Here is a 17,168-nt window from a genome sequence, read left to right as displayed (position 1 = left end):
CAAGTACTGAAGTACAAGGCAGTCTGTGTAACTGGTGACAAGTACTGAAGTACAAGACAGTCTGTGTAGCTGGTCACAAGTACTGAAGTACAAGGCATATCAAATCTTGTTTTATCGATTAAATCCAAATTAGATTGTGATTAACTACAAACTCAGGCGAACCTACAAATGAAATATGAAAATAAACCATTGGATACTGCTCCAGATATAGTGATAACAAACTATACTGAGAGGAAAAAGAAACGCAATTAGGAATTTCCAGGTCAACTACGGGAAATAGAAAAGGGTTTTAGAATGTAATTATGGTGTAACTGGAAGATAGTTGATCTCTCTGTCATCTAAGGGAATTTCATTGTGTACGTTAAGTAAACCTTTCAAATTTGACGTTGATTCTAGAGTACCCCACCTCAAAATGAAGTGCGTTCTGGACCCATCAATATCGTGTGTGCTGCGAGATAACCACGCCAAACCCTCGCTACATGCGGCCGGGCGTTGTCCTGCTGAAACGTCAGTTGACGCTGCTGTACTAGAGGAACAACATGCGGCGCCAAGACTTTATCTTTATAGCGGACGGCCGTGAGATTTCCCTGAATAATGACCAGAGGAGTCCTGATACCATGCGCAATCCCTCCCCATACCATACCAGACTTTGAACCAATCCTTTATACTGGGTTCGAGATATCGTGCTTTTGTCTATTATTCTTTTGTACAAGCGTCGTGCGCAGTTTAGTTATGCATCAGTGATTTTAATACAGTACCATAGGGACCTAACTCAAACGCACACATTTGTCAAGTTTCAAGGGTGTACGTCAAGGATTTAATTTACAATATTAACTGTCTGCTAATTGCGTTTCTTTTTCCTCTCAGTATATGATTTTTTCAGTTCCATAGTAGATAAAGCACAACTAGGTACCTAGTCTAAATTTCATGGGAGTGATCCATCCAGTGCGTCTTCAGGTACAGCAATAACATATAATGACGAGAGACGACGAGCTATCCGATAACCCCACCATCCGATGCTAGTGGACTAAAAAGACGACAAATCATATTTATACATGTAGTAAGAGTGACCTCACTCTTTTTACTGCTGGAGGTTGAGGTGCGGAATAGGACAACAACTGATGGTTTAGAACTAGTATGAAGTTCCATGGCAATCTGATAAAAATTTAAGTCTGTGAAGCGAAGTCTTTGAAAATCTATTATTGGTACCAGCTGCATCGATTTTGGCCCTAGGAAGTTTGGACGCGAAGTCGCACGGGAAGTATGTTAGAACAATAAATTAACATGTCACCAGAACCTCAAAATCAGATGAAACCATTGACTAGGGGAAATGGATGACAATAACTCACTCAATCACACAACGACGGGAGTACCATCATAATACGTGACCTACAAGGAAATGCAAACATCGTTCAGAATCTAGAAATGAAGGTTGCGAGTCAGTGTATGAAATCTTACGACAATTGGATAAAACGTCGGCTGGGCCTAGACATAGAAAACCGATCAGTGACATCAATATTGACCCCAAGCAGAGACAAAAACTTGTACAAGAGATTATAGTTGTGAATGTACATTATTACGACAGGATAGTAGATGAAGTCGTTATAAGGCCCCACCCAACTGCTCCGAAGGAAGCAGATACACCATTTACCCTTGGATACTTCACAACCCAATTGGTGCAAATTTTAATTATCCCTAAAGAATACGGACAGTTTTAAAGATTTTGCTATATTTCCTTATGGTGACCCTCCTCTCCTATCTGTTTAAACAAGATTGATTCCTCTTCACCCAAGAATGTATTATATCAAATTAGGACATGTTCATTTCCCTGATTGAGTCCTGTCTCTCCCTTCCAAGGGGGCTAAAACACCATTTAAACAAACTTATTCTCCTTCACCCACGAAGGCTTCAGACCAAAGTTGTGCAACATCTATCCATTCCTACAGCAGTAGGATTTTAATGAATTTGCTCTATTTCTCCTATTGGCCAGTCTCTCCTTGCCTTAGGGGCCGAGACCCATCGTTTGTACAAAACCGATCTCCGTTTATCCAAGAATGCTTTAAACCGAATTTGTGTAAAATCTAATCATTTCTACAGGAGTGGTACTTTTTACAAATGTGTTGAAAGACATTAGCGCATCGCCTAGGCTAATCTCATTTTGTAGCATGCTCCAATGTTGGTTTTACCTATCCCTTCCTGGAGATGTTTTAAGGATGCTTGAGTTCTGTTGCTATTTTGAAAACAAATGTTACACGTGGGCTGATCTGAAAATGGTACTCAAGCTTATTAAAAGAAACCGTGCAACAGTATATTTGACAAACTAATAAATAAGCAGTGCCTTTGATCTTGTAATGATATAGCATTACACTCAAGTTTCAAATAACAGATGACGCAGTCAAGAAATGTTTTTCCCAATTATTTATTTGATCAAAACGATTTTCTTTTTAACCAGAAGTTATCGATCTTATTTTAAAATATCTTCAGGACATTGATGTGTTTAACATTCCATATTTCCCTTCTAGTCGAGCCAATATTCACTTTGTATAATTATGATGTTTATTAATTTATAACTCTAAATTACACATGTATCTATCATTCTGAAAAAGAAACTTTGAAAATTCATTAAAGATATTGATACCTACATCAAAGGATGTTTTCCTGTGACAATATCTGGTTTAACGTTAGACCTACAGCTATTTGTTAATTGAGACTGACCTAGAGAAACTTATGATATTTGTTATAAACATAAAGCTGTTCTGGAAGGTAATGCGCGGTACTTGCCTAGAAATGCTAGACATTCAGTGCATTGATCGATTGATTAAAATGCATTGATGTCTAACAATCAACTTCCGAACCGACTTAACTGTCCCTAATGGTTAACATTCGTTTTCTGGACTGTCCGTGATGTTCAATACTCATTCCTTGGACTGCCTTAAGCAATCCTGATATTTAACAAGTCTCGGAACTTGAGCTAACCTAGATCAAGCCCTCATGTTTAAGACTCAATCTCAGAAGTGAAATCAAGCTATTCTTGATGGTTAATAGTCACAATACTGACCTTGAGCTATCTTTGATGTTTAACACTCAGTCTCAGGACTGACCTAGTGCTAACCCTGATGTTTAACAGTCACAGGACTGACCTTGAGCTATCTTTGATGTTTAACATTCAGTCTTAGGACTGACCTAGAGCTAACCCTGATGTTTAACAGTCTCAGGACGGACCTTGAGCTTTCCCATGTTTAACATTCGGTCCTAGGACTGACCTAGATCTATCTTTGATGTTTGATATTCAGTCATAGGACTGACCTAGAGCTATCCCTGATGTTTAACAGTCTCAGGACTGACCTAGAGATAACCCTGATGTTTAACACTCAGTCGCACGACTGACCTAGATCTAACCCTTATGTTTAACACTCAGTCTTAGGACTGACCTAGAGCTAACCCTGATGTTTAACAGTCACAGGGCTGACCTTGAGCTATCTTTGATGTTTAACATTCAGTCTTAGGACTAACCTAGAGCTACCCCTGATGTTTAACGGTCTCAGTACTGACCTTGAGCTTTCCCATGTTTAACATTCAGTCTTAGGACTGACCTAGAGCTAACCCTGATGTTTAACAGTCTCAGTACTGACCTTGAGCTTTCCCATGTTTAACATTCAGTCTTAGGACTGACCTAGATCTATCTTTGATGTTTGACATTCAGTCTCAGGACTGACCTAGAGATAACCCTGATGTTTAACACTCAGTCGCACGACTGACCTAGATCTAACCCTTATGTTTAACACTCAGTCTTAGGACTGACCTAGAGCTAACCCTGATGTTTAACACTCAGTCGCACGACTGACCTAGATCTAACCCTTATGTTTAACACTCAGTCTTAGGACTGACCTAGAGCTAACCCTGATGTTTAACAGTCACAGGGCTGACCTTGAGCTATCTTTGATGTTTAACATTCAGTCTTAGGACTAACCTAGAGCTACCCCTTATGTTTAACGCTTAATCACAGTACTGACCTTGAGCTTTCCCATGTTTAACATTCAGTCTTAGGACTGACCTAGAGCTAACCCTGATGTTTAACAGTCTCAGTACTGACCTTGAGCTTTCCCATGTTTAACATTCAGTCTTAGGACTGACCTAGATCTATCTTTGATGTTTGACATTCAGTCTTAGGACTGAACTAGAGCTAACCCTGATGTTTGATACTCAGTCGCAGGACTGACCTAGATCTAACCCTTATGTTTAACATTCAGTCTTAGGACTGACCTAGATCTATCTTTTATGTTTAACATTCAGTCTCGGGACTGACCTAGAGCTGCCCCATGATGTTTGACATTCAGTCGCAGGACTGACCTAGAGCTATCTTTGGTGATTTACATTCAGTCTCAAGACTGACCTAGAGCTGCCCCTTATGCTTAGCTTAATCACAGAACTGACCAACAGGTTCCCCTGATATTTAACACTCAGCCTAAAGACTGAGGTAGAGCTGCCCTGGATGTTTTAATATTCAAGTCTCTGGACTGACCTAAAGCTACACCTTATGTTTAAAGCTTAGTCTCAGCACTTACCTAAAGCTACCCCTGATGTTTAACACTCAGTCTCAGCAATGACCTTAAGCTACCCCTGATGTTAAACACTTAGTCTCAGTACTGACCTTAAGCTACCCCTTATATTTAACACTTAGTCTCAGTACTGACCTAAAGCTACCCCTTATATTTAAAATTCACTACCAGAACTGATCTCAAGCTTTCACTGATATCTAACATTCAGCCTTAGGACTGACGTAGAGCTGCCCTTGATTTTAAAACTTTGTCTTGAGACTGACATAGAGATGACCATGATGTTTAATACTTCTCAGGACTGACCATGAGTTACCCTCGATGTATAACTCTCAGTCTCAGGACTGACCATGAGTTACCCTCGATGTATAACTCTCAGTCTCAGGACTGACCTTGAGTTACCCTCGATGTATAACTCTCAGTCTCAGGACTGACCTTGAGTTACCCTCGATGTATAACTCTCAGTCTCAGGACTGACCATGAGTTACCCTCGATGTATAACTCTCAGTCTCAGGACTGACCATGAGTTACCCTCGATGTATAACTCTCAGTCTCAAGACTGACCTAGAGTTACCCTGGATGTTTAATATTCTGTACCAGGACTAACCTAGAACTGCCCTAAATACTTAAAATTCAGTTTTTTAAATGACCTTGAAAAACTCCAGATACTCTATGAAATAATCTAGTCTTCCTCCTAATATTTCACATCTGTCTTCAGCTCTATAACATCATGTTTTGGCATTTAATAATACCATTTTCCTGGTAACAGAACAAATGACTATAGGCATCAACATTCACAGGATCAGGAAGATGTATGTACAATGAATTCATTATATCATATACTGTGTTTTCAGTATGACTAGAACCAAGGTAGTACAGAAATCAGTTGCTGAAACCTAAGGAAAATCAAATACTTCACATTTTTTTTTCAAAAGTATTTCATAGAAACTTAATTTCCTGGATAACTATAGCTCAATAGAAAATAATTCAAAGTTAAATATATCTTGACTTCATATTGCACCAAAAGAATATTCAAAGCACTTGAATCCATTCTCTGATGGTAGTGACAGGTACCATGGTGACTGTCCCATTTTCCCACCATTCTCTAATGGTAGCGACAGGTATCATTGTGACTGTCCCATTTCTCCACCATTCTTTAATGATAGAGACAGGTAGCATAGTGACTGTCCCATGTTTTCACTATTCTCTGATGGGATTGTCAGGTATCATTGTGACTGTCCCATTTCTCCACCATTCTTTAATGATAGAGACAGGTAGCATAGTGACTGTCCCATGTTTTCACTATTCTCTGATGATAGAGACAGGTAGCATAGTGACTGTCCCATGTTTTCACTATTCTCTGATGGTAGTGACTGGTACCATGGTGACTGTCCCATTTCTCCACCATTCTCTGATAATAGAGACAGGCAGCATAGTGACTGTCCCATGTTTTCACTATTCTCTGATGGTAGTGACAGGTACCATGGTGACTGTCCCATTTCTCCACCATTCTCTGATGGTAGTGACAGGTACCATGGTGACTGTCCCATTTCTCCACCATTCTCTGATGGTAGTGACAGGTACCATAGTGACTGTCCCATTTCTCCACCATTCTTTAATGATAGAGACAGGTAGCATAGTGACTGTCCCATGTTTTCACTATTCTCTGATGGTAGTGACAGGTACCATAGTGACTGTCCCATGTTTTCACTATTCTCTGATGGTAGCGACAGGTACCATAGTGACTGTCCCATTTCTCCACCATTCTTTAATGATAGAGACAGGTAGCATAGTGACTGTCCCATGTGGTAGTGACAGGTACCATAGTGACTGTCCCATGTTTTCACTATTCTCTGATGGTAGTGACAGGTACCATGGTGACTGTCCCATTTCTCCACCATTCTTTAATGATAGAGACAGGTAGCATAGTGACTGTCCCATGTTTTCACTATTCTCTGATGGTAGTGACAGGTACCATAGTGACTGTCCCATGTTTTCACTATTCTCTGATGGTAGTGACAGGTATCATTGTGACTGTCCCATGTTTTCACTATTCTCTGATGGGATTGTCAGGTAACATTGTGACTGTCCCATTTTTCCACATTCCTCAATTCATAATGATTAACAGAATATGTTACATGTATGTCTTTCTGATCGATTCATCTTGACTGAAAGCTGACATGTCAGAAAGACAACTTTTTTGGCAAAGATGATGTAGATTTATCAGACAACACTGGATAGCACTGAGATTTACCTCTCTAAAAGAAAACATCACCTTCTGGTGACATTCCAAAGCCTCTTGGCCTGTACAGGCATATGAGCTAAGTGTATTTGTCGTGATGACTGCGTACAGGTATACTGGAAGATGCTGAAATCAATTCAAGTGTGCACTTCCAATAATGGTTAAGACCTGTAACCTGGCATTAAAATAGCATGAACTGTATGTAACTTGTGAAAATCTCCAATCTGTCACCTGACCTCTATATACACAAATTGTCCAAATCTCTTATTTCAATAGTCCAAGATCTTTCATGTACCTTGTTGAAATAGCCCAAGTTGTAATCCTACTTTCTGTTGTCCGTGATATCAACCGGCTATCAAATTAATGGTACACACTTGATACCCTGTCATTGTAAAACTTCCCGATGTCAGTTTGCATGTTGAGAAGATTCTGCCATAGGACTATCTGGACTGCCTGTTAGTCTCTGACGCCTTGACACTTCAAACATAAATGTTATTTCGTCTTTCAGCATCTGAGGTAGGTCCAGCTCTGATATTCGGTCCCGGTTCACAATGCTCCTTATCACCTGCAGACTCCTGTCCTTAAGAGTGTAAACTGAAAAGATATAGGACAGACATCACAGGGTTGATGGTAGACAAGACTTTTTCAGCTTTTTTTTCTAAAAACATTATATGCAAGATTTCTTTTTACCAATAACTGCAGGAAATAACATCAGTTATTGGTAAAAATCTCAAAGCAGCAAGAAAACCACCCATGGTACAAAGCTTATATCACATCATTTGTCCCTATAGCATACCTGATACAAGGTGAGGAAGCAAACCATGAAAAGGGCGAATAGGCCAAATCTAATTGATATTTTTTACCAATATAGATGTCTTCACAAGATCCCTCCAGTATCCGTTTTCATTAGATACTTAGATATCTTAATATACGTATGTTAATCATGGTTTTGTGTAGCTCTCATTTTCAGTGTAACACATGAAGAGACTGATTTTACTATCAAAATTGTTCCCACAAATTGTTACCATGTCAATTTTTTATCATCTATACTTTATGATGTAAAACACATTAATCTTACATGTGAGAGGAAATAATTAAGACAATGAAATGCTTACTTGTTTCATATTTGTGGTTACCATGACAATTACTGACACATGTGTTGAAAGATTCACGCAGTCCATTTTTATATCAATAATTTTAACAAGAACAAATTGCACCAATTGAATTACGAATCATTTTCAAAATTAATCAAAATACACACATTGGCTTTCACTAAAATATTTCGTCTGTCAAGAATGACAAGAATTCCATGGAAGTTGATGTGTTGCCTGCCCTAAAAGGTTTCTGGAGTTGAGACTTATGGGAAAAAAGTCCTAGATGTTCATTGAATTTATTCCATTTATATAATTTGTCTATTTGTTTAAGATGTGATGTATGGTCTCAGAGAAAACTGAATCCCAAGGATAGATCCGTATATAATAATTACTCACAGAATTAGAATTTCATAAACATACTGAATTTGCACAAAATATGGCAGGAACAGGGACAACCCTCCCGAAAAGCAATTTCAAACATGCCCCTTTGATTAAGAAGCATTGTATTAAGTTTGAGTCTAATTGTCCAAAGAAACTTACATAATCACACAAAACCAATTTTCTTTTATACAGCTACAATGACCTTGACCTTTAACCTTTTGACCTAAAAAGCAATCCCAGCAAGTATCTTTTGTAAGGTTATTGTAGGAAAACAAATTTTCTATTTATAGTAACAGAGACCTTGACCAGTGACCTTCAAACCTGAAAAGCAATCCTACAGATATGACATATCCAAAACAAAAGCACTGTAGAAAATTAAAGTTGGAAGTTAGCATATTCTGTAAACCAACTTTCTTTCACAGCTACTGAAACTTTCTTAATTTTTGCAACACCATTGTATTATTACCGATATTAAATAACATTATGAAACTTAGATGATAAACTTTCAAAAATTTGCATCGTTACAAAATTCGCAAATTGTTAAATTGCATGTGAAAGAAAATTGCTTCACAGTAGTCCTTTTGCCTCATAAAATCCTTTTTTTATACCTTTCCAGTATATATTTGTTTGGGGGGGGGGGGGGGGTTCTTAATGCGTACATGTGTGTCACTTTTCAGGTTCCAGCATCAATGTTTCATTCATTTATGTAAATATTCTGACACTATTTTCACCCATTTAAAGCCATCAGATGGGTTTTCTGTTGAGTGGGGCCAGGTTTCTATTACGAAAAGAACAAAACAATTGCAGAGCTGAACTTGTCATTTTCTCTTACATAACACTGAATGTGTTTAATAAATGTGCAAGTGGGCAGACTGAAAGTATTTTGAAAGTATTTGGTCACTTTCCTCATGGAACTGCTCCACAGATATAGAGATCACTTCTGGAATGGTTAGATTCCAATCATTTTGTCAATCAGGTGAATGCATTTTGTGTTTCTTCTCAATTGTGACTTTTCTACACACTGACAGTTTATTTTACAAAAACTTTAAATTGTTCTACGTGATACTTGAAAATATCACATTTAACAGACTTTTGGTTAAATTATGAATCGCAGCCTATTTCTAAAATGCAATAAAAAGCATGGGACATCTTCTTCTATCGTGAGAAATTTTTTTTGTAGAACAACACCCCCACCATCCCACCCCTCGACAAAAGAAATCCCTTGTCCCACATTGACAAAAGACAATAAAATGACACGAGTTGATAAAATGAACGATTGTTTTGTTGTTAAACATCAAACACATTATTTCGGAGATCTGAAGCATTTATGTAATGTACAGAGCAAACCACAATTGAGAGGCAATATGATATACATACAAATGGTTAACAACAATTTATGGAAATCATATCCAGATGTAATCTTCGGACCTGTTGAACAGTTGTAAGGTACGTGATCAGATGTTTACAAAATACTTTGATCTAATCTGTATCACAGTAATATGACTCATTCAACATTATGTAAAACATAATGATGAGTTTAATTCTCTGTGCTACAGTTTTCTCCACTTCAGAATTAAACATGAGAAGTAGTTCAGACTCTTTGTTCTAGACAAGTTATGTTGTATAAGTGTAAAAAGATTTGGCCAGGAAAACCTCAGGATCACTTCATGTTTGTTTGATATCATTGCCACTACCTGATAATTTTTCAGGTCAAATTTGGTTGAAATCTACCTATGCATTAAGAAGGCTTAGCGTTTTGAAGCAAAATATTGTGTAACTTCCCCTTCTGGAGCCCCACCTCTAAGTCCCTAGGGGTCGAATCAACTTTCTGATCTTAAGAAATTATTCTCCATCCACAATGATATTTTGTATGACATTTGGTTTAAATCCATTCAAGCCTTCAGGAAAAGTAACATTTTGAGTAAAATTATTGAATAATTTTCCCAGTCAGTCCCAAGGGGTCAAATCAACTTTCTGAACTAAGGAAATTATTTCCCACTCTCAATGATGTTTCAGCCAAAATTTCGTTGAAAACCATTCAAGCATTGAAAAAGAGCAGCATTTTTTGAAGCAAAATATTGACTAACTTTCCCATTTGGGGCTTTGCTCCTAAGTCCCTCGGGGTCAAATCAACTTTCTGAATTTAAGAAATGATAATCCACCTACACCAAATTTGGTTTAAATCTACCCAAGCATTAAAAAAGGAGTAGCATTTTAGAAGAAAGTTTACAGATCGCAAACGATGGATGGCACAAGACAATGGACGATGCACAATAGCATTAAGTCAACTTGACCCTTTGGATTGAATGACCTAATAAACAGGCAGATACTTTTGAAAACCACAGGGTTTCTCCTACAACTAGGTAGAGTCAATACATTGGATTATCTATTCCTTCCGCTATAGGAACACTGGACATAAAGGGCAGCTGCTCTCAAATCTGGGAATTTTAGGCAATGTCAAAATCCAAAATGGCCACTGAGAGCCATCTTCAATATCCTACTCAAAATGTGCATTAACAAATAGGACACATCCTTATTAGTTTAGACAAATGTAGATCTATCAGATATAGACTGAACAGTTATATACATTCCTTATTTAAAGTGTTTTGTTTACAAAGTGCCATACATGACCAGCATTAATACACACTCATTATATATACATTGTATATGTAAATATTAAATAGATGTCTTCTTTTTGTGTTGGCAATGCATTATCTAAATTCTCATACTGTCAGAAAGGCAAATTTTATTTTCATTTCTTCTGTATTACTTATTAAATCTAAATGTTGTGTTTGTTACACGGTAGACTTAGCAGTTACAGATCTGGACCTGTCTTGCATATACTGGTACTGCCCAAGGCACACCACTTGCCACTATCTGAGGTATGAAACTATATCCCAGAAAGACTTATCAATACAGGGTCCAGTATCATTTCAAAAATTATCAAACTAAAAGTTTTATATAATCACCAATCAATTTTTATATGCCTGTGATTGCTATTTTACAAGCCTGTGATGGTGGGCTGAAAACAAATCTAACAAATATTTTCAGTAGCATCATGAAGCTATATCTGCCTTTGCAGATTTGCAGATTAAAATGTGGAACTGATAGACCAAGTAGCTACCATGAAGATTTCTAAGGACCCTTCTCGACAGGTACGCCTAATTAAAAGTAAGGAAATAAGTCCTGCTTACCTGGAATGGTAATATTGATGACTTTTCTCCATGGTGGCACTCCATCATTGGGAGTCCATCCTGTTGTCATTTCAAATACCTCTCGTAGTTTAACTACTAAATGATCCCCAGTGTCAGAATCCCGGAAAATCCAAGGATGTCCAACAAATGTGTTAACATCAACAAACTGACCCGGCTGGAGAGTCTTGTATTTGACACGTGCTCCTTCATAGTTCAGCCACACAATATCCACAAACCTATGTGTCCGGTTCACAAAACGAACAAATGAGGTCACAGTTGAGCGACCAGAACGAAGCCTGTTGTTTTGATGAACATCTTTTCCATCATTATGTTCTCCAGTCATTTTGCACCTTAAACAGTGCAATGTCTTTGAAATTCAATATAACTAATTCTTGTGTTGTAACCCTAGGTAGGAGGTAATAAAGAATCAGCCTGGAGGGCCATCATCCAAACACTGCTTCAGGTACCTGGCAATAGTGAAACACCAAATTTTGTTAAGAAATCAAACATTTCAGCTGTACTAATTAATTAAATATGAATTTAAGGGTATAAACAACAAGAGACCAAAAGGACCTGTATCACTCACCTGGATATTTGAGCTTTTACCTCAAAGTATTTTTATCAACAATTCACAATATTGTTAAGTTTTCCCAATTTTTCCTAAATGATGAAGAATTTCAATGCCTCATGATCAAACCAAAATACCTTCCTCCTAACAGAAGTAATGTTTACTGCTCTTTCCTACATTTGGCCCTGCTCCTCTGTCCTCAAAGGAGTTAGACACTAGACATTTGATTTATACAAAAATCATCAAAGATAACTAAAGCAAAATTTGGTAAAAATTCCTTCAATTCAACAGAAGAAGATGACTTTCAAAGATTTACATCTACAGTGTCAGTGCCCTACTGGGCATCATCCCTCAGTCTAAAGATTTTGCTAGAATTTCCCCATCGAGTTGGGCCCCAACAAATGCTTGTGACCAAACATGGTCAAAATCTGCTCAGTGAATTATGACAGGGATATATTTGTAGAAAGGTTCAGACAATATTCATGCCTATCCATGCCATCAGGTCAGGTGAACTAACAAAACCTTAATATCAGCTACTAAAGTGAGTGAAATGAGAGAATTGTTTTTTAAAACAGGTATTGTTAAGAGAAACCATGATTGCCAAATCATGTTGAAAACAGTCACCATGGCTGCAATAATGAACTTCTGACAAGGATGAAAAATGACAAAACTTTATTGGCTTCCCTACCTTAACATAAAACTCTGTCAGCTTTCCTTTCTTAACATTTACCTTGTCTACCAATCTTCAGCTTAATGACACTAGTAGAACTTGAGAAGTTTAAAGTGTGGAGGAAGACAGCACACAATAACGGATGAAGCCCAAAGGCTCAATTCACCAATACAAAAAATTAAAATCACACAACTGGATACCAAGGGGAATCTACATATCAAGTTTGGCAAGATCAATCAAAAACTTGTGAAGAAATAATGATTACAAACTTTCCTTGTCAAAATCCAATTTTTCTGTCTGTAAGCCATTTTCATTTGTTTTTGTCAGTCACAATATCAAAAAAGCACAAACAAGAGACCAGGGGAAAATCTTTATATAATGTAATCTGAGAAAGATCCACTCAGGCAGAAAGAGCATCAATCAGATTACCCGGTAACAGTCTTTCACTGTCAAAATCAAAGATGGCTGCCTATCAACCATTTTGTTTTTCAGATCAGAAATACCCAAACAATGATAAAAAAAACTTAAAATTACTTTGATCAATTACAAAGAGGACATATCATCTTCCATTTAATGTAGTAATCCTTATCTGTATTTTAGGAAACTGTGCAGTATATTCATATTATTCATTTAGAGCAATCAGTAGTTCTTGAGTTACTTCCCCTAGAACAAGTATACATTTGAATCACAATTTATTTCTGACCAACTCTACACGTATGCATGTATTTATGGTTATGAAAAGATAATTGAAATTAATAAATCAGAATAGAAAAATTCTCCTGGTCAGTTAGTACATCATAACCAAAGGGAGATAATGCATTTAACTTATTCCTAGGTTGCAGTTCACAATTTCTCGGTGTGGCTATTTTTGTTCATTAGATTAGTCCCTTTTAATGGTTTTGATTACAATCTATATATAAAATATATCCTTGCTAAAATTGGTCTTGTCATGTTGAAGTGGACAGTGTAGGGTTTAATATTTCTCAGAATAATATTTTGCATTGTGTTGGAGATTACTATTTGGGCAGTCTTGAATATGTGTCTACACATCAAAAACTAGCTTTACAGGTAACAAAATTTTCAGAGTGTTTACACATGGTCATGTTGTGAAAGCGCTCTGAATTGGCTGAAATGTAAGTGATTTGTTACCATCACAGTGGTGTTAATTTTAAGATGTATTCAGAAATAAATTATAAATTGTAGTGTTAGTTTGGAATTAATAGTATTTTTGCAAATTTTAGCATTTTTTTAGTTGATAACCATGGCAATCAGATGTAAGAAATCAGAGGAAAATTTTATTTACACAATTTTTATTTCTCTACTATTAATGTTATTGTTATATAGTTTATAAATATATATACACGTAAGGGTGTATTTCTAACAACCAAACTGTTATACCTGTATATCTCAAACATGGCCAATAATTTCAGGAAAAATACAAATTAACTGTTTTCTGCTACCTTGGTTATACCGAGACTTTTTTAATACTTTACAGAAAGTAATGCCAAGTCATTACAATGTACTGGGTATGTAAAATTGTGAACTGTGTATTTATGTTCATGCTTTATCTGGGTGTTGTGGAAGTCCTTCTAAGTATTTGTGCTGCCCCTCAAAAAATCTTTATGAAGATCTATTTACTATATTGACAAAAAACGTTTTTCCAGATTTCATTCTCTTGCCTGAGTTTGCGTAGTAGCTCATGAATTTCTTTTAATTACACTTCTCATGCAGAGTCAAAAATGTGTAAACTGATTTATCTCTTCATCAGAATTTATGAAAGTTCATGATAAATGCTTGATGAAAATGCCCTAGATATGATCATGATAACAGATTATGACATAGTATTTTGATATTTGACTAAAAATCATGCCTTACAGCAAAGTTATTATAACAGATTGAATATGTTTGTTCATGTAATACAATCATACAAATAATGACAAAAATGTAGCAAAACGGGTCCAATGGTTATCTTAGTTTGCATCCATGGATATGACAGGATGTACAGTCAATGAAATCCAATGCATATTTACATTACAGAGGATTACTCTCCTCTGAACTCTGACACATTGGTGTACAGACAAGTTTTAAAATGTTTTTGAAGGGTTATCCCTCCATTCAAAAGGCAGAAATTTTCAAAGTTACACCTAAAATGGATCATACTAATATGAACCTAGCAGTTATGAAATATAAACACGCAAATGGTACAGAAAATACATTTGTATCTAAACACTGTCTTCTATGCATTGGCATTTGTACATTTATTCACTCCTTCATTTATACATTACTTGATATCAAACACACAACACTGCATGGGAATTCCTCCTGATAGTCGCATGTGTGTTGTGAAAGTCTCAAATTTAGTTTAAATGATGACAAAGAAATACATATATAAGTACAAAGTCTTCATGTCTGGATACTCAACTTTTCCATTGTTTACTATGGTGTGTACCTAGTCAAGCCTGACAGTCTGACATGTCTGTTAAAAATCTGTCCAGTGCAGTAAGAATACCCTCAAGTTTCAATATGACAAAGAAGGAAATGTTGAGAATTTTCCTTTTAACGACCCCATGAGTAATCTCCTAGCACCAACAAATTGATGACCCATCAGCATTTAGTTTAAGTTGAGTTTGTTAACTATAGCTAAATGATTCGTGTATCTTAACATGCTGCACGATTAATTTCTGGTCAAACTGAGAACGTAAAGATTTTTATAATTTAAGAACCTGAGGAAATCTTCAGACTTTAACTGCTGTTGTAGTGTGAAGTTAATAACTTCCAATTCTTCAGGAAGCTTCAGAGTCATGCCACACCATCCTTAAAGACATTCAATATGTGCCATTTTAAAAGTATCTGCACAAAATGACATATAAAACAATAACTGGGACAACTATGTTGTAAACCACATTTGCAGACATGATATTCAGATATATTTACAATTCAATCAATATTAAGAGTTATAAACAAACTTGACAACATACATCTTCTGTGTAATTGAATTTTGCTGGAATTTATGTTAACCATACAAATGTAATATAATGGATAACATTCATAAACAGACTAGAGTAGGCTAGAAGATTTATTGTTGTCAGTGGCAAAAAAATTAATAGTGATTTAGTTTATCCATTTGTATAAAAATAGCTTTCTGGACAAAGTATTTTCCATTTTTTGTTTGAAAACGTTGTGAACGACTGGTTAATTACTGAACTGTCACACAGTGACTTAAGACAAATGATGCATAGATATCGCAGTCCGTGAGTGCCAAAATGTAACTTTGTCCGATAAATCAAAACACTTCTAATCTACCAGCACACAAATGTTTCAAAGTGCATACATTTATCCTCTGTCTGAAACGATACGTCCGAGTACATCCTCTCAAATCCATTGGTGTATGTTTTGGCCAAGTTCTGAATCCGACAATGACATGTTCATTTGAGACACTTAGTGGTTACAACTTCGCATCAATATGAATTACTAAATTAATTAACTATGATTGATAGCATGGTATACAATTTTTTCACCTGTGTTCCTGAAATAATTCATTCGTGATCAGCCTCTTGTGTTCATTTGGCATGGGAAAGGAAGTTTACTTTCGCTGCCAATCAAAGGCCTCGGTACAAATAATGTCCAATCAAATACTCGAACACAGTTAAGCTGTCGACATGACTTCCGGTCTACTTTCGTTTCGCGACCTAAGTCACGTACGCAGCTTGAATGCTGTTTTAATTTGCAAACTAAAGCACGAACTTACAGCTTCTGTACTGTGATATTTCACGCGGTATGTTATATACTAGAAAATACCGTGTTTTAAGCACAATCACGTAGTAAATAGCATTTTATTTATCTATTTATAATCAGATAATTTATTGATTAAATATTCTCATTTATATTAGAGTAATTAATAAGAAGATAAAACGAAAATGAGTGTGAGGTAATCATTTTTAAACAAAAAAGAACGGTCTAATTTATTCGTTCTCAGTTGTTGGACATAGCGAATTGCAAAACAGTGAGGATAAAAAAAGTCAGTGTGCACAACTGCAAACAAAAACATCAAAACATCTGACGTCATGTGTAAAATACAGAGAAAGTTCGTGCTACACGGAGTACAGCTAAAAAAAGTACAAGACCATGGGTACAACGTACATGTTTTTTTATACTTGGTGTGTATCGTGTGTAATTTGTTTTTTTTTTACAATATACCAGTGATCTGCATTTACAGCGTAATATTACTTTTCGAGTTTATAATATATAGCCATTTAACAACATTACTAGACAACAGTAATGCGTGGAACCTGTATTGATTATCGATTTTTTTTTTCATGATTCAAACCTTCGTGTAATATGTTGGTGGATACTAATCTCGGCTATATTCATTGGAAGACTAAGAGGCAAGATACCAATCTATATGCTGGTAAAAGTGATGACATATACTCAAAATCTGGTGAATGGGGGTTAAATGTAAATAC

The 17,168-nt window shown here is 36.3% G+C and overlaps 1 protein-coding gene across 2 annotated transcripts; it reads right to left on the bottom strand.

Moving 5' to 3' along the window:
- Nucleotides 1-6,368: 6,368 nt before the first annotated feature.
- On the bottom strand, nucleotides 6,369-16,273 carry LOC132544636 (von Hippel-Lindau disease tumor suppressor-like). Of its 2 annotated transcripts, none has more exons than XM_060208255.1 (3): nucleotides 16,224-16,273; nucleotides 11,468-11,934; nucleotides 6,369-7,392 (listed from the first exon to the last, which is right to left on the bottom strand). In XM_060208255.1, exons 2-3 carry the CDS (start codon nucleotides 11,808-11,810, stop codon nucleotides 7,205-7,207), a joined length of 531 nt encoding a protein of 176 aa, XP_060064238.1. In that variant the 5' UTR covers nucleotides 11,811-11,934; nucleotides 16,224-16,273; the 3' UTR covers nucleotides 6,369-7,204. The 2 variants fall into 2 exon arrangements, with proteins under 2 accessions (XP_060064238.1, XP_060064240.1); XM_060208257.1 differs by lacking the exon at nucleotides 16,224-16,273 and adding an exon at nucleotides 16,037-16,189.
- Between the last annotated feature and the right edge of the window lie 895 nt (nucleotides 16,274-17,168).

Source organism: Ylistrum balloti, unplaced genomic scaffold (assembly GCF_031769215.1).
Source record: "Ylistrum balloti isolate Yb309-2 unplaced genomic scaffold, AGI_CSIRO_Ybal_v1 Utg369806, whole genome shotgun sequence".
Taxonomy (NCBI): Eukaryota; Metazoa; Mollusca; class Bivalvia; order Pectinida; family Pectinidae; genus Ylistrum; species Ylistrum balloti.
Note: the sequence above shows the minus strand (reverse complement) of the source record. Positions and strands in the feature narration are given on the sequence as shown.